At 39.2% G+C, this 21876-nt stretch overlaps 1 protein-coding gene across 7 annotated transcripts in view; it reads right to left on the bottom strand.

The window, feature by feature from the left end:
• The window catches only part of RIMS2 (regulating synaptic membrane exocytosis 2), a 355451-nt gene that overhangs the window by 173206 nt on the left and 160369 nt on the right, over window positions 1-21876 (bottom strand). For 5 of the 7 annotated variants that reach the window (XM_033155716.1, XM_033155724.1, XM_033155723.1 and 2 more), the window contains 4 exons: window positions 8202-8266; window positions 6435-6554; window positions 4793-4892; window positions 778-901 (listed from right to left, as the gene is read on the bottom strand). In XM_033155716.1, coding sequence (XP_033011607.1) covers window positions 778-901; window positions 4793-4892; window positions 6435-6554; window positions 8202-8266 — 409 coding nt within the window. Of the gene's footprint in view, window positions 1-777; window positions 902-4792; window positions 4893-6434; window positions 6555-7878; window positions 8088-8201; window positions 8267-9821; window positions 9840-21876 lie in introns of all 7 variants that reach the window. The other 2 variants (XM_033155715.1, XM_033155722.1) reach the window with 2 other exon arrangements.

Below are 21876 nucleotides of genomic sequence, written 5' to 3'. Positions count from 1 at the left end.
GTTTGCTGACCCCTAACCTAGTGGGATAATGAGAAACTTATTTTATTTGTTTGTTTAAAATATAGTTCATTTTTATACTATTAAAATATCCTCAGAGTGACTAAAAAATTAAACAATTAGATACTCTAAAACTAATAATACAAAACTAGAACTACCATTCAAAATAAATACCGACAGAGTCACATGGAGATTAAAAGCCGTTGATGTTCATTAAAAGTTTGGGTAAACAGGACAGACTTAGCATGGTACCAGAATGATTATGATCATGTCATCAGACCAGACTTCTCTGGATACCAAATTCCAAAACTGTGAACCGTCACAGAGGCCCTCTCTCCAAAAACCATCTGTGTAGCCTCCAAAGATGGAGAAATATGGCCTTAGAAGATTTTGTTAATCAGAAGTCATGTTCATGTGGAACATGAAGGGCTTTAATCTCAATCAAAAGCAGAACTTTAAACTCTGCCCATAAATAAATTGAAAACTAATTCAGATCTTTCAATATTGGCAAGATATGATAAATGCTAGTTAAATAAATCTGGCAGATAACTTTTGAACTAGCTGATATTTCCAAGCACTTCAAGAATAGCCCCCCATAGAACAGACTGCAGTAATCAAGAAAGGTACCAAAGCAAGGAGGAGGAAAGCTGAGATTAAAGAAGCTGATTCGTTATGGAACATTCACATGTGCAGAAACAAAGCTGTGAAATTCAGTTTGGAGCCTAATTTTGTAATGCCTGTGTACATTCTAAACAATTAATGAAGGGAAACTGTACTTACCCAATTGGCCTTGAAACTACAAGTTCCACTTGTGGCTCTGGTTTGGATTCTAGAATGATGTTGTACACTTCTTCAAAGGTGGCTCCTTGTAAAAGCCTTCCATTCCATTCTAACACTTCATCACCTGCAATGGTAGTCATAAGAGTTTGTTTCAGAAGGAAAACTTGCCTGTAGGTTGTGTTCTTGCTGAATTGCTCACGTTTGACTCTCTTTTAATCTAGAAAAGGTTTTTTAAAGTTATGTATCAGCCCTAACATTAACTAATAATACAGAAATATAAGAAGAGTTTGGATTTGATATCCCGCTTTTCACTACCCAAAGGAGTATCAAAGCAGCTAACATTTTCCTTTCCCTTCCTCCCCCACAACAAACACTCTGTGAGGTAAGTGGGGCTGAGAGACTTCAAAGAATTGTGACTAGCCCAAGGTCACCCAGCAGCTGCATGTGGAGGAACAGAGAAACGAACCCGGTTCCCCAGATTACGAGTCTACCACTCTTAACCACTACACCACACTGGCTCTAATTCAACCCTAATAAGAATTCCTTCTAAGAGAATATGTTATTCTACAGAAAATGTCTGTGAAGATACAGTTTTCCTATTGATGTGAATTAACAGAATAGCCTCAAAATAGAACAGCTGCTCCAATGGTTCCCTTCTTATTGTTCACCTTCTCTTATCTTCTACAGAATAACCCAACTGAATTTGAAGGCATTCATTTCTAGATTTTCCAAAAATGAATACACTAAGATAATAAGCCATCTGCATGTTAAATCAAGATGTAACAATCCTGTACCTGTGGGTGAGACCATCAAGTTGGGAGCATAGTTTAAGCGAGCTCCACTTTAGGTTGAGAACTAGAAACAGTATGTATGCTATATTCAAACAAAGGAAAAAATGTAATTGGGTCCCCCTAACAAAAGAGCTCCATGGACAAAGACAACAGGCTTAAAAAGTTATGACACTGGAAGATGAGCCCCTAAGGTCGGAAGGCGTCCAACATGCTACTGAGGAAGAGTGGAGGACAAGTACAAGTAGATTCAGAGCTGATGAAGTGGCTGGGCCAAAGCTGAAAGGTCACTTAGTTGCGGATATGCCTGCAAGCGAAAGGAAAGTCCAATGCTGTAAAGAAAAATATTGCATAGGAAACTGGAATGTGAGAACCATGAACCTTGGTAAGCTGGATGTGGTCAAAAATGAGATGTCAAGAATAAATATTGGCATCCTGGGCATCAGTGAACTAAAATGTACGGGAATGGGCAAATTCCATTCGGATGACCATCATATCTACTCTACTACTGCTGGCAAGAATCCCGTAAAAGAAATGGAGTGGCTCTCATAGTCAACAAAAGAGTGGCGAAAGCTGTACTGGGATGCAATCTCAAAAATGATAGAATGATCTTGATACGAATCCAAGGCAGACCTTTTAACATCACAGTAATCCAGGTTTATGCACCAACTACCGGTGCTGAAGAAACTGAAATTGACCAATTCTATGAAGACTTGCAACACCTTATAGAAATTACACCAAAGAAGGATGTTCTTCTCATTATAGGGGATTGGAATGCTAAACTAGGGAGTTAAGAGATAAAAAGAACAACTGGCAAGTTTGGCCTTGGAGTTCAAAATGAAGCAGGGCAAAGGCTAATAGAGTTCTGTCAAGAGAATAAGCTGGTCATCACAAACACTCTTTTCCAACAACACAAGAGACAAATCTACACATGGACATCATCAGATGGGCAGCATCAAAATCAGATTCATTATATTCTCTGCAGCTGAAGATGGAGAAGCTCTGTACAGTCAGCAAAAACAAGACCTGGAGCTGACTGTGGCTCAGATCATCAGCTTCTTATAGCAAAATTCCAGCTTAAACTGAAGAAAGTAGGAAAAACCACTGGGCCAGTAAGATACAATCTAAATCAAATCCCTTATGAATACTGAGTGGAAGTGAGGAACAGGTTTAAGGATTTAGATTTGGTCGACAGAGGGCCTGAAGAACTATGAATGGAGGCTCGTAACATTATACAGGAGGCACCAACGAAAACCATTCCAATGAAAAGGAAATGCAAGAAAGCAAAGTGGCTGTCCAATGAGGCCTTACAAATAGCGGGGGACAGAAAGCAAGCAAAATGCGAGATCAGTCTACATCCCAATCCCAAAGAAGGGCAGTGCCAAAGAATGCTCCAACTACTGCACAATAGCACTCATTTCACATGCTAGCAAGGTTATGCTTAAAATTCTACAAGGGAGGCTTAAGCAGTATGTGGACCAAGAACTCCCAGAAGTGCAAGCTGGATTTTGAAGGGGCAGAAGAACCAGAGACGAAATTGCAAACATGCACTGGATTATGGAGAAAGCTAAAGAGTTCCAGAAAAAGTCTACTTCTGCTTCATTGACTACACAAAAGCATTTGACTGTGTCGGCCACAGCAAACTATGGAAAGTTCTTAAAGAAATGGGAGTGCCTGATCACCTCATCCGTCTCCTGAGAAATCTGTATGTGGGACAAGAAGCTACAGTTAGAACTGGATATGGAACAGCTGATTGGTTCAAAATTGGGAAAGGAGTACGACAAGGCTGTATTTTGTCTCCCTGCTTATTTAACTTATATGCAGAATTCATCATGCGAAAGGCTGGACTGGATGAATTCCAAGCCAGAATTAAGATTGCTGGAAGAAATATCAACAACCTCAGATATGCTGATGACACAACCTTGATGGCAGAAAGTGAGGAAGAATTAAAGAACCTTTTAATGAGGGTGAAAGAGGAGAACGCAAAATATGGTCTGAAGCTCAACATAAAAAAAACTAAGATCGTGGCCACTGGTCCAATCACCTCCTGGCAAATAGAAGGGGAAGAAATGGAGGCAGTGAGAGATTTTACTTTCTTGGGCTCCATGATCACTGCAGATGGTGACAGCAGTCATGGAATTAAAAGATGCCTGCTTCTTGGGAGAAAAGCAATGACAAACGTAGACAGCATCTTAAAAAGCAGAGATATCACATATCAAGCTATGGTTTTCCCAGTAGTGATGTATGGAAGTGAGAGCTGGACCATAAAGAAGGCTGATCGCCGAAGAATTGATGGTTTTGAAAGTATGATGCTGGAGAAGACTCTTGTGAGTCCCATGGACTGCAAGAAGATCAGACCTATTCATTCTGAAGGAAATCAGCCCTGAGTGCTCACTGGAAGGACAGATCCTGAAGCTGAGGCTTCAAGACTTTGGCCACTGCATGAGAAGAGAAGACTCCCTGGAAAAGACCCTGATGTTGGAAAAGATGGAGGGCACAAGGAGAAGGGGACAACAGAGGACAAGGTGGTTGGACAGTGTTCTTGAAGCTACCAACATGAGTCTGACCAAACTGCGGGAGACAGTGGAAGACAGGAATGCCTGGCGTGCTTTGGTCCATGGGGTCACGAGGAATTGGACACGACTAAACGAATAAACAACAACAAACAAAAGAGTGGGAATCCCTGGCATATGACTTGCATGGTCTATATATGAAGTACTTTCAATCTGTTTTAGTATTTTAACTTTTGTAATAAAAAAGGGTTGTTAAAGTAGACTTGTAATGTTTTCTTGATATTATTGCTTTATCTTTTTTAAACCACTATGAGGGTTTTTTTAAACAATCAAGCAGTATGTAAATTTTATGAAATTAATTAAATAAATAATATGACATCCCTGGGGGAAAGAAAGCAACAGAATAGAAATTGGTATAAATTAACATAATAAAAAACGTAAGTAAGCTATGCCACAGGAGCAGAATAACTTGAAGAATGGATAATCTCAGCTCTTCCAAAGGAATATAAGGTTTGATTTTTAAAAAAATGTTTAAAATACAACCACAACCTTTAACCCTGAAATAAAATATAAGAATTAGAATAGATGAAGAGATTAACAGTGTTCTCAACAGCACAGAAGTAAATCACTGCATTTAAATCACAACATGCACCAAAAAGCAATCATTATTGACATTGCCCAGTTACATAATTCAGCAGAATATTCCTTTCATACCTGGCCTAAGGTGTCCCACTGTATCAGCTAAACTTCCTTTTTTTACTTTGGTGATAAATGCACATAGCCGACCTGATTCAGTCATTTTTCCTCCTACAACCTGTTTGGAAGAAAGGGCGGGGGGCACAGCAATTATTCATTCACTCAATTTCTATCTCATTCTTCCTCTCAAATGAGCCCTGCAAAGCAAAAACACTTTAAAAAAAATTAAAGCATTTTAAAAATCTCAAAACATATTAAAACAATCAAATATATTCACTGCTAATAATTTCAAGTAATAATTCCAAGTGCCCCAACTCACAACCCCCTAAGTTCTTCTAGAAGCACACTGTGGTCAATTGTATAGAATGTCACTAAAGATCAAGGAGAACCAACAGGTTACAGCCCACCTTCTTTCTCCTAATAAAGGTAATCAAAAGGCTGTTTTGGTGCTAAAACTGAGTCTGAAACCAGACCTATTTCCTCCAGGCGCCTGTCTGCAGCTGACTGGCTCCCACACTCTTGATCACCCAGGAAAGGCTGCACCCTGACTCTTGAAAGACAGGGGGCATAACTGTCTTAAAGAGTAGGAAGGAACTCTTCAGGCCCAACGGAGTGCACCTCACAACTATGAGTAACAAGCAATGGTTGGACGACGTTAGGCATGGCCTTTTGGAATGGCTGTCAAGACTATGAAGGGCCTTTTCAGGTATAGGTAAGTCTTGGCAGCGAGACCGCGATTTTGCGGTCTCGGGTGGTGGTTTCAGGCCTTGGGCGGAATCCTTTAGTCTATCTTCCCTAAATGGGGTGTGGGCATGAAGCGGTGACCCATGCCCCCCTGTGACGGTAATCCCAGGGTTCCCTGTTAAAGTGGTTGTTTTGAGGGGAGTCATTGGCCATACACCAATAGGTTGTCAGTGGTCTCCCCTGCGTTGCGGTGAAATGGGGGGCGGGCTCTCTGCTTAAACATACGTTTTCCAGAGTCAGCCCAATCCTCACACATTTTGGATAACCCTGATGTTCCCCAGATCCCCGGCAGGGGGACTGGGAGGGATAAAGGCCCAATGCCTAAGCCAAGCCCTCCGTACATCTGAATCTGAATCTTTAATAAAGTTGTGGCCAATTTTAATCCCATAACACGTTGTCATGAGTCATTATTCCACTAGGGAGTCGCCTGGGGTTGGGGGTTGGGGTCTCCGCCTGTCCATGCAAAGAGTAAGGTGTTATATCTATCCCCTCCTACTTCATTTTGCCAGCCATGATGAGTAGGGATCAAGAGGGTACATAGTTAGCCTCACTGCTGCAAGTGTCCTGTCCATGTTCTCAAGTGTCAGCAACTGAATCTGATCCCACAAGCTATAATAAGATATGGACCTCCAATAGATATGCACAAATTCTGGCATCACGTTTGATATAGATCCAAGTGATTTTGCCCTCAAATTGCTTCGCATATTGCATACAGCAAGCTACTGACTGAACTATTGTTAATAATACCAGATACTGTAGTCATGCAACCCAATTTCATTGAAATTGATGTTGCCCAAGATTTTAGTAATGTATGAAAAGGTAACATGTCTGTATAATGTAGGTTTCTTGCATCAAAACTATACCTTTAACCACTAGGATTCAACTGATAAATATATTTAAAAGCTCAGTTACCAACCTTCAATCCAAGCATTGCTCCAGAATCTCTAGGCACACTTCCATCTTTTAGTCGCTTGTTTAACAAAATCCGACCAATTAAACGGTCTCCATCTTTGGATGGTTGCCAGGTTACAGGATGCTATAGTAATATAGTTAACAGAGAGGGAAATCAATAGAATTCAGTCTCTGAAAAAGTCTCAGTATCAACTTCATTCACATTTGCCAGTTTTAAGCATTGTGAAATGGCTATGATTACACCACTACTGGCTTTATATTTATATGTAAAGAATTAGAACTGATTAGGTCATCCAGTTACTCCTTAAACATTTTAAATGATTTAATTCCAAATGTGTCTACACCAAAGCTCTACTCTAAAGCAATTTATCAATTTAGACAGATCATTATGGATTAATCATCATGTTATTACTGTTCTAGATGTCCTTTTGTATCTATTCAAAATATGATATTTAAGCTACGTTATGGATTATTAATTAAAGAGACTGAATTAAATTTTAATTCAACTGAGATAGTCCAAAAGTGTTTCATTACATTTCTTTTATTTTATATTTTTGTTATACTGTATTTAATAGCCTGAATATAGGCATCCTTACCTAAAATAATTCCCATCATAATTTTAGAAGGACTTGCTTCCAACTGCAGGTACCTAAGTTCACAGTCTAGTATCAATTTAAGTTTAAGAAATGCACAGTAATTTCATTATTAAATACTTCATTTACCACACATTCTTTGCTTTATAGTGTATGGTAACTTAAAATATATATTTTGGCACCTTTGGTTTGTGTAATCATAGCAATTTTTCACAGCTGTGCATCAGTTTCATGCCCTCATACATGCAGAAATCAGCATGCACAAAAATTATCCCTCATTAAATTTAATAACACTAAAAAGCCTCAAATAAAAAGTGAAAACAACAACCAAAAACACAAAGCAGATGGCAAGGACAAATACTACCCCATGATGCACAAAAATGACATGGCAACAAAACAAATGAACAAACATGGCATTGAAAGGGAAAAAAGAAAAACAACTTTTCTGTGTAAACTTACGTAATTTTGTCCCCGCCCATTTTTTCCAACCTGGGAATTAAACTATTAATTTAATTTCAGCCCCAGGGGCATTTAGCAGTAATCAAACATGCCAATCCAGAGGAGATCTTGTTTTTTAAAATCACTTTTCTGGTTTAAGGTGATGATCACCAAATACTATTGTGTGACCATAAAAGTGATGTTTATTTTTAGTGCCTGAATAATGTTTTCTCCTTATGCTTCAAGATGTAGAAACAATAGAGCAATCCAGTGTTTGTGGTTTTGTTTTTCTTTTCTGCACCTGAAGAAATGTTAGATTAGACCTGCCTTTTTATTACTGATCTGGTTTAATGAGTGACAGAGAGCAAACAAAGACCAAATGAGCAGATTAAAATGCAGGCACCACAAAGCCAGTACCTTTTCACTATGGCTATGCTCCTCATTTAGAGTCGTGCTACTACAGGTGTCTACCCCAGAGTCTTTAATCTGAGGCTCAGACCATTCCAAGTCCTCTTCCAAAGAGTGGCCACCAAAATACACCATTTTCTTTTGTCTTTCAGATAAGGTGTTAGAGTCCGACAAAACTGCCTGCTCACTAGTTTTTCTTTTTCCCCTTTGACTGTCCCCTACAGGTGTGGGATAAAAAGGATACAAAAAAGAAAACATGCAGAGATGTAAATAAAACAAAGGAAACATGAAATGGTAAAGGAAACTGAATGGTAAGGCTCCACATGTCTCACCAAAGACATTGGGGATGCCTCACTGCTATGCCAAGACGTATGGTCCCAGTTGTAATCCATGTCTCCTGTGAGGATCAGACAGACAAGATAGTGCAGTAACGGAAAAGTGAAAGAAAGGACAGACAGATATAATAGACTTTGCATTTGTGTATCATCCTGCCTTTAGAGGTTTGGGCTCACTACCGTATTTTCTAGAAAAAAGCAGAAATTCCAAAAGAATGAAGCATATAAAGTGTGGAGGACAGTGAGTGAGAGCGTGCTTGCACGTTATCTAGATACATGGCATGTCAATATGAAAGATTTGGTGTTTCTAACATCACTTTACATTCCAAACATCACAAACGTGTATGAGAATATTAGAAACATTATGAATGGTGGTTGGGGGGACGACGACGACTTAGGGCTGATATCATAGAACATTGTAAGTTTTCCATTTATTTCAAAAGGGCTTATGTCTAGGTGTATGTACTTAGGATCAAGATATTTGGCTGTGCTCTGAGATCATTAAATTGGAAATAAGCTCCACTGAAATTGCTGGGATGTAGAAAGTAGAATGAAACAGGCTGCTGCCAATATAGGTTCATGACACAACTGGTTAGCACAATGCTTATTTCTTTTATTTATATTAATGACAAACCAATACAGCAATGCAGCTGTATTAGGACGGAACATTGGATTTTCTGACACATATGCAGCCCCACTAGAAGGTGTGGGACACTTTCTCTACCCATTTTGCTGCACCAGCACCAGGCTGGCACAGCATATCAGATTCCTCTCCAGGATATGGTCCAGCTCTACCCTGTCTTCAAAATGTTCTGCCATAATTTTAGCAGGTGAATCAGGGGCCTTTGCTTTGGCCAAGTCCCATCACCTACAGAGCCAGCAGAGGAATATCTCCATCAAACCCTAAGCCCCAGAAGCAGTGTGGATAGATTACCGGTATTATTAGTTTGCCCTTCAGCTGAGATGTGTATCAACTTTGTTAACACTGAACTAGAAAATAGGCTTAGAAAAAACTTTTTAAAAGTCATGTTCAAACTTTTCCCCCCTAACAGCAATAATATAGTAATACATATAAACAACTACAATGAGGGGTTTAGAAATCTGCTTGGTTGAGAAGGTGCTGTATAAAATATGGCTTCTAACATCTGACAGATTCACAGAAACTTTAGTTTATCAACAGTTACATTAGAATAAACAGCAAAACCTGAAAATAAGTAGACAGCTTTTGCAAGTTTAATTTATTTAAATTATAATAATAGTGCCATGGTGGTAGGGCAAGTGGGCTCATGCATGGGACTCTCTTTACTTTGTACAAGTCTTATTCTACTGTACACCCCACCCCATGTACTGTAAATGAAATTACTTGCTGCAGTTCAGAAGATACATATTTCAAATTTTGGTTAAAAACATCTTTCAAATGCTGCAACAAAAAATTAGGCCATAAAATGTGCAATGAATCTTTCCAAAAGCCACATTTTAGTTTAGCAGTAGTGGAATTTAGGGATTTTTTAAAAGTGCAGATATCTAAACCCCTTAACTATAACAATACATCTAAATAATGTAATGCTATGCTATATCCCACTATGCTGCCAAAATGTTTTCAAAATGTTGACATACCTGCCAAAAAATGATAGACTGTTAAGAAAGAGTACAAAATAATCCTAGAATTAAATTTTGTTAAACTGAACATCAGCATTCATATGCTAAATTATAAAAATTATAAAACTGTTTTTAATCTAAACCAATCTTTAAAAAACTATGCAAATAATATTTTATTAAGACAGTGACATAATTCAATGCATTCTTTCATGTTTCGTTCCTCTTCTCCTTCACCTCTTTGTATGGATGCAACAAGCTCTAAGTAAGGGACGGAGAGAAACTTGTGGAGGGAGCTGGAACAAAGAGGAAAAAAACAGGAAGGAGCAGAAGACATTTTTAGGCCTAGCACTTTGACAACAAAAACATCAAATGTTCTTGTATGTGTCAAAGGTCACTTCCCTCTACAAAAGATCCAACACATTTTCTGCTGTGTTCAACAGGGCTACAGCCCTGCATTCTAGAAGATTTAGCTGTTCAGGTAAATGTGAGACTTGTAACAAAATGTATCAAGCAGTGCTCCTGTTTGCAGTTCCAGCCTGTGTAGTACTCCTTTCCATCACCAACCATTCCCACCCATCCCCATCACTTAGCCAACACTGCATCTCCACTGCATTGGGCTCTTTTGGATCCCTACCCCTAAATATATTTTCACTTCTATCAACTTCCTGGCTCTCTCAAACCTGCTGATACCTTTCTCTTCTCCATGGATGGTGCCCTTTCATCTGCATAAGGATTCTCACTTGGGGAACAAGTTTGCTTTTAGTATGTAGGGAAGTACTAAACACTTCACCACTATGCCCTACACTTCCCAGAAATACAGAATGTGATTTCTGGGACATTAAACCTTCTGAATTTAATCCTCACCCCTAAACAATTTTCTGCTCTAACTTTAATGCTACGGGGAAAGCTTGAAGACACTGGCGACAACTCAACAGTCTTCAGTGCTTGTGCACAGGATTGTGGCTATGTGGACTGAAAGTTGTGTGCAGAATTCACACACAGAGGCTTTAGAGCAAGGACCTTAAAATTGGCAGTTCAAATATGCAACAAAGAAAAATGAAAAATAATTTGGCTTCAAAGATACAAGGCAATAAGGATAAAGTTCTACTAAAAGGGGAAAGACAACTTGAAACCCAGCCAGACAAATATTTATATTTATATTTATATAAATATAAATAGTAAAATTATTATTATTATTATTAAGAAAACTGCTTCAAAAAGACATAAGTAACGTGAATAAAAACCTGTATTTGTACACATAGGACTAAACTAGGTGTGACACTAAATGCATCACTTGCAGTTAGCCTGGGGGGCCCCAATTTAATCAGGATCCTGTCACATAAGGAAAGGACCTTAATACTCTCCTCCATTTCCACAATCCTGACAAAAATTGCCCCTCAGAGAACAGTAACTAAAAACCATCCTCCGCAGCCCTAACAAAAATCAGAGCCCCCACACCTTACACACACACACACCTTTGCAGATGGTGGATTTAGTGTCCTCTCCAGTTTAATTCAGAAACTTATTTTTAGATAGTACAGAAGACAATCATCTGAAGTTTACTGAACACAAATAATTGGTTGAATGGGGAATACTTGACTAGGCAGAAGTACACAGATCTCAGGACTGTAGTTGATTTACAAGCTGAACATGAGTCAGCAAAGTGATACAGCTGCAAAAACAGGCTAATGTGATTTTAGACTGCATTTAATAGAACCATATTTTCCAAGTCAAAAGAAGTAATAGTTACACTGTATTCAGCACTAGTCAAAACTTCATCTGAAACATTGTATTCATTTTCAGTTGTTGCACCTTGACAAGGACATAGACAAATTGGAATGAGTTGAGAGGAAGGCAATGAGGATGGTCAGTGGAAAGGGAAAAAAAGTTTGTTTGTGGATACAGCTCATGGTTAGTGAGAAAAGAGCTTAACCACAAATTTGGGTTCAGACATGTTAAACCAAACATTAGCTTAACTCTGGGTGGTGGACAAATAAAAAAGACCAGAGACAAACAAAGCAGCAGTGAGTTCCTCTTCAGGAACTTGCACATTCATGCAGTCCCAGTACGCCACAATTTGGTTTACCATGTGAAGTCCATTGATTAAATAAAATTGAAAAAAGAAAACCTAATACTTTCTATAAAACTAGTTGTAAATCCCAAATATTTACAAATTTCCTAAAGGTATATATATATTTAATTATCCTGCAGGGAAGCCTGAATAATAGCTACTGAACAATAATACCAGTGTCATTGACACAGATGAGTTAATGGCCTGGTTCACATACAACTCTAAACCATGGCTTATTAAATTATGCTTTGTTCATCCAAATCCTGTCTAGTAACTTAATTATGGTTTTTTTACTGTCAACAAACCACAATCTGAAGCCATGATTATGAACAGTTCAGCTGGGTAAAAACAAAGGATTTCAACAGACATCTAAAGCACAGAATAGTAGGCACCTGTCTAATCGCTGTGGAGACAGAGTTCCATAATGCTAGTGCAACCACAAAGAAGGCCTTGCTGCTGGTAACCACACACTGAATAATAATAATAATAATAATAATAATAATAATAATATTTATTATTTGTACCCCGCCCATCTGGCTGGATTTCCCCAGCCACTCTGGGTGGCTTCCAACAAAAATCAAATACAAAAATATCACACATTAAAAGCTTCCCTAAACAGGGCTGCCTTCAGATGTCCTCTAAATGTCTGGTAGGTGTCTATCTCTTTGACATCTGAAGGGAGGGAGTTCCACAGGGCGGGCGCCACTACCGAGAAGGCCCTCTGCCTGGTTCCCTGTAGCTTTGCTTCTCGCAGTGAGGGAACCGCCAGAATTGTGTGCAAACCAGTCTAATATGGCTGAATCTTGTTTATTTCACAACATAGACTTTCTAATTTACTAACCTTTTTCTATGAGTCTGACTAGAATGGACAGCATAAGAATTATAGTAGTTATACAAAATATTAGTCCACTCACATAAACATAGCTATCATAAAGGTAACTGAATTATTTACTACAGTTGAAAATTAATTCATGTAATTTATCACTATCAAAGACATTGTGGTTTCTCTGCTTTTGAAACATTTACTTAAGAAAAAGAAAAGGAATGCCATCTTTTTTCTGTTGTCAGCAAGTGGATGCATTATGCTTTCAATCTGCCTATCATTTAAGGGATTTACAAATTAGCAGTCAGCAAAATTCCCTGTTTAGGTAAGAGAAGCTGAAGTCAAGCAACTAACATGGATAGCAGTTGGGAAGGTCCATTTATCCTTCCCTTCTCCCCACCCAAACTTCCAAAATGGGAGTGATAAATTATCACTGATAATCCCTCACCTGGAAGAAATGCTAATACCAGCCAGCCATGCTCCCTCACATACTTTCTGCCAGGAGTGGAGGCCCAGAAGCAAACACTATTTCTACAGATGGTCAAAGATGTTCATAAGAAGATGAGCAGGCAAAAGAAAAGCAGAAAGACTGCCTGGACTGCCACAGAGCAATGAATTGTTCTGTTCAGACTGAGAAAGCAGTCAAGAATAAACTTTAGTGGGCCAGACTGATACCTAGTTGGCTCCATGTGTCACCTGATTCCTGCAGGGATGGAAGCTCCAGTGCTATTCCCATCTCCTGCATTGATGTACCACAATTGTACTACAACTGTGGTCAGGCCAGCAGTTGGATGGATAGTTGGTGGTTGGAGGAGGTAGGTGGAAAGATAGTAAAATGCTATTTGAATGGGGATCCAAGCTTTAGAAGTTTGGGGTGAATATCTACTACACATGTTCACAGGAGCTTAAAAGCTAAATCTACAATCTGCAATGCATATCTATAGTCAAAACATTACCTCAAACCATGTTAAACCATAATAGGTCCTTACGAGTTTTGTTATACTACATTAAATCTTAAAAGTAACCAGAAAAGAAAACCAGAAGTTATACACCGAGATAAGTTTTATAAAAAAAGAGCTAGTGCTTACATGGAAGTGTTTGCAAGTACAAGAGAATCATCTCTAGAATCAATTCTCATCTGTAACTTTATAGGCTGCCTGTTCATTGTAACTGAAGATCATCAAGATGTTTATTGATTTAAATCATGTTTCCCGCTCTCCTCCTTTTCCCAATCACACTTAGTGATTTTTGCAACCAAAACCAGAGGAAAATTGATCTTAGAACTTGGCTTGTATTATGAGGTAACCAGCCAACAAATCAAACAACTTTGAAGTTGATCAATGAAACAAACAATTATATACTTTCTAAAAATCAGTATAAACATTTAATATATATTTTTAAAGCAGATCCAGCTTTAAACAAAATCTTAAATATAAAACATTTCAACTATAATATTTCAACAATTTCAGATTGGAAATTACAACAGCCATTTGCTGCCAGGACTTTAATGGGAAGAATATCCAATTTATGTGGCCAAACATACATGCAGTTCTGTGTGACTTTCCTCCATGGCCCCCATCCCCACCCTCCGAAAAGCTGCCTCACTCAGTTGTCAGTCTGAGCAAAGAAAAGCCGCATGGGTAATGGTTTTTTCTTAACCCTTTCCTGGTATTCAGAATCTTTTCCCCATGGGAGAAAAAGTGGCTTGGGATAATTATTTTGACCTGAAAAAAATGATGAGAGGGGAGAGAGTTGAGCAGCAGCTTACTGCTTAACCTTTGTCCTGGGCAAACTGGAAGCTAATTTAGGCACCCTTTGGTTACAAAGCACAAGGAGGAAAATGGTATGGAATTCTAGATCTACTTTGACTTTTAGTGGTAACTACTGTGAAGCACAGCATTCATATTCAGATTTTCCTGTTTTTTATTTCCAAATTAATACAGTAAGTATTATGTAATTCTAAAATTTTGCTTTGCAGACCAGTAGACAATACAAGAAAAAAACTAGAAGGACAGATCCTGAAGTTGAGGCTCCAGTACTTTGGCCACCTCATGAGAAGAGAAGACTCCCTAGAAAAGACCCTGATGTTGGGAAAGATGAAGGGCACAAGGAGAAGGGGACGACAGAGGATGAGATGGTTGGACAGTGTTCTCGAAGCTACTAACATGAGTTTGGCCAAACTGCGAGAGGCAGTGAAGGATAGGCGTGCCTGGCGTGCTCTGGCCCATGGGGTCATGAAGAGTCGGACACGACTGAACGACAACAACAGACAATACAGCTGCAATGGTATGTATGTATGTCTACACAGGAGTAGTAGTTCATCGCACAGAGACACCATTTTTAGCACATTCCTCTGGTAAAATAGGGACATTCTATTCTAAATCAGTGTCATCACCCCACCCCCTATATACGTGCACTGCTGATGGAATGCGGGGAAAGTGAAGGACTGCCTGAGCTGCCCCAATGGTTATTACCAAGAAGAGTATGTAGAAATACCATACAGGCAAATGTCTTGGTTATATGCAGGACCCTTAGAAGATATATGGTAAAACCATGAGGCTTCCACCAGTTTGCCTTGGGCGTCAGAGGATGCACCCACACCGGAAGTTTACAAGGCACCATACCAGCAATGTAGTTTCTACAGTCAGTGGCTATGACTTTCCCCCGTGCGCCTATGTGATCCAGGTTCCTGCTGCCACCATCCATCACAGTAGTTGGATGCATTGAGCGCTACTGGTTGGCGGAGCTGAGGAGCACAGCAGCAGCAATCTGGCACCTTGCCCCCTCCCCACCCCTCAGGTCCTGCTGTGTCACTGTGTGGGGCCAGGCTGCCTCCTCCTTCTCCCTGCTCCCTTTCCCCACTTGCAGAATTTGGGACTCTGCATGACACAGTGAGATACTGTGATGGCTTGAGGGGTTTTGTGGCTGTCTCAGCATTTTCGGGGCAGTTGGAGACTATGTAATCACAATCCCAGCTTCAAATGACACACTAAGACAACACTTCTCTTTGAGAGCTCACTGTGATATGCAAACTAGACTAATGTGTCACAAACTGGGTTGTGCTGAACAAGTCCAAAGAGGGGAAGTATTAATTGTGATGGAAAGTGCTGGAGGGTATTCAGTACTACAGTGTTCATTACAATTGTCTGTTGCTTAACATACCCACAACTTAAGTCCAGAAAGCCACTAAAATAACCTTCAAATTTTCAAAAACCTTCAGATTTTTCAAAAAAGTGTCTGATTTCATAATTAATGTTCTGCCAGTGGCAGCAATTATATTAATGTGTTCTAAGCTAGCAGGAGCCATAGGAAGCATTATATGACTAACAGCACATTGTTAAACAAAATGCCCATTATCCATCAGTTTAATTTCCTCCATGTAGCAACTCTTATGCTCTATTTTCTTCCCCTGTGGTTTCAAAATTAGTCACATTAAATATTGACAAGAATTCTATCATAAAAAATTAAAGTCTATCAACTGCAATAACAATATTAAGCATATAGCTAGGAATTCATTTATTTATAAATTACTTTAAATATTTGTATCTAATCTATCAATACACAGGACTGGAAACCTTGTATTAATGAGCCTGTACAAGTAGGAAAAAAAACTATTAAATTATTCCCAAGGTTAATCAAGAAAAATGGTTATGGACCTATGCACAGTGCAGCCATGTGGTGTGTGAGCAAGCAATATATAAATAAGTACACAACTTTAGGTTGCATAAAACTAGGCCATGCATCCATGTGATCAACCAGCCTGTCTGGTGGTTGATGAGTTGTCTCTCATTAGCTGTAGTGCACCACTGCTACGGTTCCCAATGGTGTGAACCACTTATGGAGTACCTCCCCTGGCTGCTAGTCCCTGAGCTACGCTTACAGCCAGAAATCACCACCCTCCAAAATCTCTGCCCCTTCTTCTAAGGATCCATCCTGCTGATTATTCTGCTGAAGGAAAGTTGTGACAAAAGAAAATGCCAAAATTACAGTGATTAGCATTATAAGGTGGGTGAGAAGCTCACCTGAAGACTGTGGTGGAGGTGTCAGCAAGCTGGCCCCTTATATGCTCCTGGGTAGAACTGACTTCCAAAGTAGTCTTCTCTCAGGTCTACTCCAGAAGCCCCATCCCCTGGGAGCCTAGCTGACTGACTCCCAGATCCATGCCTTGGGCTTAGCATTATGCCCATAACTCAGCTCCTGATTTGTCTTGATCCTGACAAACCACAAGCTGTAAGCTTGCCATGATTTGGTTTGGTTTAGTGTTGTGCGTGAACAGGACCATTAATTTCAACAGTTAATGTTCCTACTCCAACAGTAGGAAACTTAGGAACTGGCTTTCATATCAGTCTAACCAAATCTGAGGGGGGAAGATGGATCCAGAGAAATCTGTACCACTGACAGTACACATTTATAAACCTAGATGCTTGAATATTTAATGTGGTGGTGCTGCCACCGGGGAAAATAATAAAATGATGGTAGCCTATTATCATGAAGTAGTCAGAAAATATGTGAACTCCAAGATTATGTCTGGGGTCAGAAATATACAAGTTAAGAGTAGAACATGGACACTCAAGGTAGCTATAAATTATAAATTCTCTCTCTGGAAAACAGGAGCTACCAGTCTAGCATTTAACATGTTTCTGTATTACATGTGAATCAATGCAAGGCATGGTTAACACAAAAGATGATTTATAAACATAAAAATTGAAGTTATGGTTCTGAAATGCAAACCATGATTATGAGGGAACCTAGTTTGTATTAACCATTGTTAGCATGAGTACACATAGAAAGGCAAGTGGAAATCACCGTGGATGTGGAAAGGAGGAGGGAGTACTTATACCTAGGCGCCCTACCAGGTTTGCAGATAGATTGCAGTTCATTTCATTCTGGCCCACAGTCTACATACAAAAACAACTTCATATTCTATTCCACTATCCACAATGTTGGATGTTTACAGTATAAGTTTTTTAGCAATACAGGTAGATAGTTTGAAAGAGAAAACATTTTAGGCAGTAAAACAAAGGTGCAGTATTATTCTCGGAGCATATGAAGGGAAGAAACTAATTCAGATACATGGCACCTACCTCTACAGCTTGATCTGCATTTAATTAGATAATAAACTGCACTGAGTTGAGGGTATATTGGAATAGCTTCATTGTTTTCATTGGGCTGAATATTATTTCCACTATATAGTGTTGAATATTGAACAGATTTCATTCAGTTCTCTCACTTTGGAGAGTAACCTGTTATTCCATGAGAATATGTGAAACATTCAAAAATTAAGACAATGGCAGAACACCATTGTTTTGCAGAAACAAACAATCCACAGAGGTCATGGGAGAGAAGAATTAAGCCCAGCTTAGTAACATCTGCTTTGGTTTTATCCAGATAATTAAACATACACACAAAACCTGTTGATTGAGCATACTCCATAGTGGTCAGCACTTTAAAACCAAATTAAACAGTTCTGCAACCCATTAAGTTTGTTCAGGCCATGTTCGTGATTTTTTTTTCCATCTGAGTTTCCAAATAACAATAGCAGTTTTACAAAGAATGGAAAGCTTGTCTTTGGACGTGGTGCTTCTCTTTTCAAGAAAATTACTGCCTAAAGCAAAATTATTTCATTTCCATTTTTGCCTCCACATTAACTTTATCAACATGAAACTGCAATATAAAACCATATGAAATAAAATGTTAAGATTCAGCATGTCACTTCAGAAAATTAAGCTTGTTAAAATCAAGCTCAAGCTTGTAAAGCAAGCTTGTAACTTTCCCTGAACAAGCCTAATTGAAAATAGGAACTACAATACTGCCGACACTGCTCTTGAGCAACTTCTATTTCTTTCATCATGATTTACATAAGATGTACCCCCATAGTAAATTAGACCATATATTAAAGAAAACCCCCCACATATTTTCTATTTCAAATGTCAGCTAGTATCCCGCTTAAATGAGTGGGACTAAGCTGAAAGTGAAGTATCATTCATATGCTCATTTAAATAACAACTAATCCATCAAATAATTGAAAAATGTATGTGCATAAAATAATCTCCTATTATTTTCTGCCAGTTGTCCTGTCCCTTTTAATAAGAAAATGGTTAAATTCTAAATATATACTGTAAAAAAATAAAATATCATCAATCTATTACTTCAAAACATCCCCATAAAGTTAGGCAATCTTTACTCAAAGTGACATAGAATAAAGATATTCCAACCTGGATGGCATTTAGATTGAAACACAAATCTGCATTTTTTCTTCCTTCTTCCTTTTAAGGATTATATTCTCAGACATCCTTGCAATCAGTTTTCTTAAATAACTGTGTAATAACAGTTAATATTCTTCCTTGCTCTGTATTCTGCAGTAACACACTGTGCTAGATCCTGTTCTGATTTCACATTCTTCATATAAAACAGATTTTTTTCCCAAGGTTAATCAGGGGGTGGAACTAAGGATTAGATGCTTCATTCACTGATCCATGCCATCCATTTTGCTTCATTAATTCTAGAAGCTAGTGCTTCTAATTCCACCTCCAGTGATGTTGCCGAAAGTTGAAATTTATGCTAAGTTGAAATTTGCTCAAACATACAACTTATGGAAAGTTCATCTTCCTTTTTAGGTCAAAATTTAAATACTGCTTTTTCTCAGTCTGTGTTACCTTTAATAAAGTGCTACTTGAAAATGGCAGTAAACTTCCTTGCTTCACTGACATTTTAAATCCCTATGCCTAAACCAAGCTTACAGCCACTCCACAAGTTCAAGTGCTCTGATTCAGCAAGCTCCTATTCTCTCATCCTCAAACCTCTATTTTCAGGACAGAACTACTAATACTGACCTCCTTCACTAGAGGGTTGTTGCAAGGATAACTTTATGAACTATTTTGAACACTTTAACACACTGCAACTGCTAAGTACTGTTGTTACACCCTACAATTCCTAGTCACACAGGGTTGTGTTGATTCCCCCCATGTCAAAGAGCAAATTGGGAAAGTTGTAAAGCCAGCACCCATGGCAAGTTCAAACGTGAGAATGCCCTGAGATTGTGACAAGTCCCACCCCCCACCATGTAACTTTCTGTCTATCCCTTACACACCTCTCGTTTAGCACTAATGATGATATGAGCATGACGCTTGCAGGGATCAGGCTGACCATGTGCCCTCCTGATCCTCGCCCAGTGATTAAGACCTCATTACAGAAGTGGGAGAGGTCCACTGCATTGAAGGAAGCAGTAGTGCACCTCCCTTCTTAAAAGACACTCTTGTTAGATGGCAACTACCACCTAGTTGCAACTATTCATTTTGGGGGCAGGTTGATTGACTGTGTACTGGCCTAGCAACTGCAGACATACTTGGATGAGATGGACTGTGAGTCCCTTCTTCATGTGCCCCCTCCACAAGACGTCCAGAGGATGGCAAACATGTGAATGGGCCTTTTCTACAGTGGAATGCTCATCCCAGGGAGGTTTGTCTGACACTTTCATTACATATATTTAGGCACCAGGCAACTCAGCAAAGGGGTGGGGTATAAGTAAATATAATAATAATAATAATAATAATAATAATAATAATAATAATAATAATAAAATTAGTAGTAGTAGTATGGCTTCTGGCTTGCATGCCCTGCTTGATTATCATTATTGGGAGAGAGATGGTAAGACTGGTTTGCTGTTTATCCTCCTTGATCCCTCAGTGGCATTTGAGACCATTGACCACTGAATCATCCTGGAGTGATCTGTGGGTTTCCACTCCTACCCTCCAGGGTTGCTTCCAGATAATAACACTGAGGTATCACTGCTTGGATCCCCATGACTTTTTATCTACCATGTTGGTCAACATTTATATTGGGGTTGGGGGGAGGCTCCAGCCCATTGGCCCAACATGGCCTGATAGGCCTTCTCATTTGGGGAAACCATGCCCACTTACCCTATGCCCTGATGGGTAAAGGTAGGACTTCAATGGAACAATCGGGAGCTTAAAATGAGCTCTGGTTGCTCCTTTGCTGAAGCAAGGTGTGCCATGTTAAAGGAAATGAAAGCAGTTTCTATACAATGAAAATCACATCTCCCTCCAAGCGTTGCTCCTTTATACATAGATGAAAAGCATATGTTTAAAGGAGCAGCACAAAGCACTTGCAAAGGGCTCTGACCCTTTTGATCCCTTACAGTCATAACATCATATGATTCAAACAGCCCCACGCTGCTCCTTTAAACGCCTGGAAATCAGAAGTCCTGATGTCAAGTAACTGACAGGTAAGTGAGGCTGCCCACTGGTCAAATTTAGCTAGTTGAGGTGGAGACAGAAATTTATAGCCTTTTTTTTTATTTGTCCAGCTCTTTGGAAAGGGATATGAACATTCAGGCACTGTAGATTTTAAAACTGTCATTTTAATTATTGTTTGAAGACATGGTCTTATCAGATTTTATGCCGTTATTCAGCCTGGACACAGTAAGGAAGGGAGGATATAAATTAAATAATCAGATAAATAATATGACTGCTGTTGTTAATGACCACTGCTTATCTTATACATATACATTTGAGCTTCATGTTGAAAAATAATAGACTGTATCCCTGTTCTCCAATTCAAAATCAGGAGAGAATGAACATGCAGAGTTGGAGCAGAACTTATGCCCACAGGCCACACCTCTGATCTCCACACATTCAACCCCAGGCAAGAATGGGCTGTTCATATGATGGAGAAATGTGGTCATACCACAAATACAGGGTTTTTGCTTGTATCCAATATAGTGCTAAGTAACCATCTCATCAGTGCAACGACTTCCACTTGCTCAATGGGACTTTCTCTCATTCTCCTCCCCCCAGCCCGCCTCCACAATCTGTTCTGGGTTTTCCCCCAACCCTCTGGAGCAGATATGGAAAGGGTTTAAGGCATGTGTGCTGGTGGTGAATTCCATTGCAGAAGTGGAAATCAGTGCACTGATGGGACAGTTACTTACACACAATGTCTTTTATCTGAAGTAGTGCTAAGAGGTAATTTGGTTGAATGAACAGCTGGGGAAGAGGCAGCAGGCAGAATCCTGCTCCTGTTCCCCCTCCACATATTCATTCACCCTGGTTCTAAAGTAGATAACAGAATTTACACCACTTGTATTTTGTATCCTTCCGGCTCCAATGTTTATGATTCCCCTGTATATCAATGTATACATCTGCCATCCACAGTAGCTA

The sequence above is a fragment of the Lacerta agilis genome, chromosome 7 (genome assembly GCF_009819535.1).
Source record: "Lacerta agilis isolate rLacAgi1 chromosome 7, rLacAgi1.pri, whole genome shotgun sequence".
Taxonomy (NCBI): Eukaryota; Metazoa; Chordata; class Lepidosauria; order Squamata; family Lacertidae; genus Lacerta; species Lacerta agilis.
Note: the sequence above shows the minus strand (reverse complement) of the source record. Positions and strands in the feature narration are given on the sequence as shown.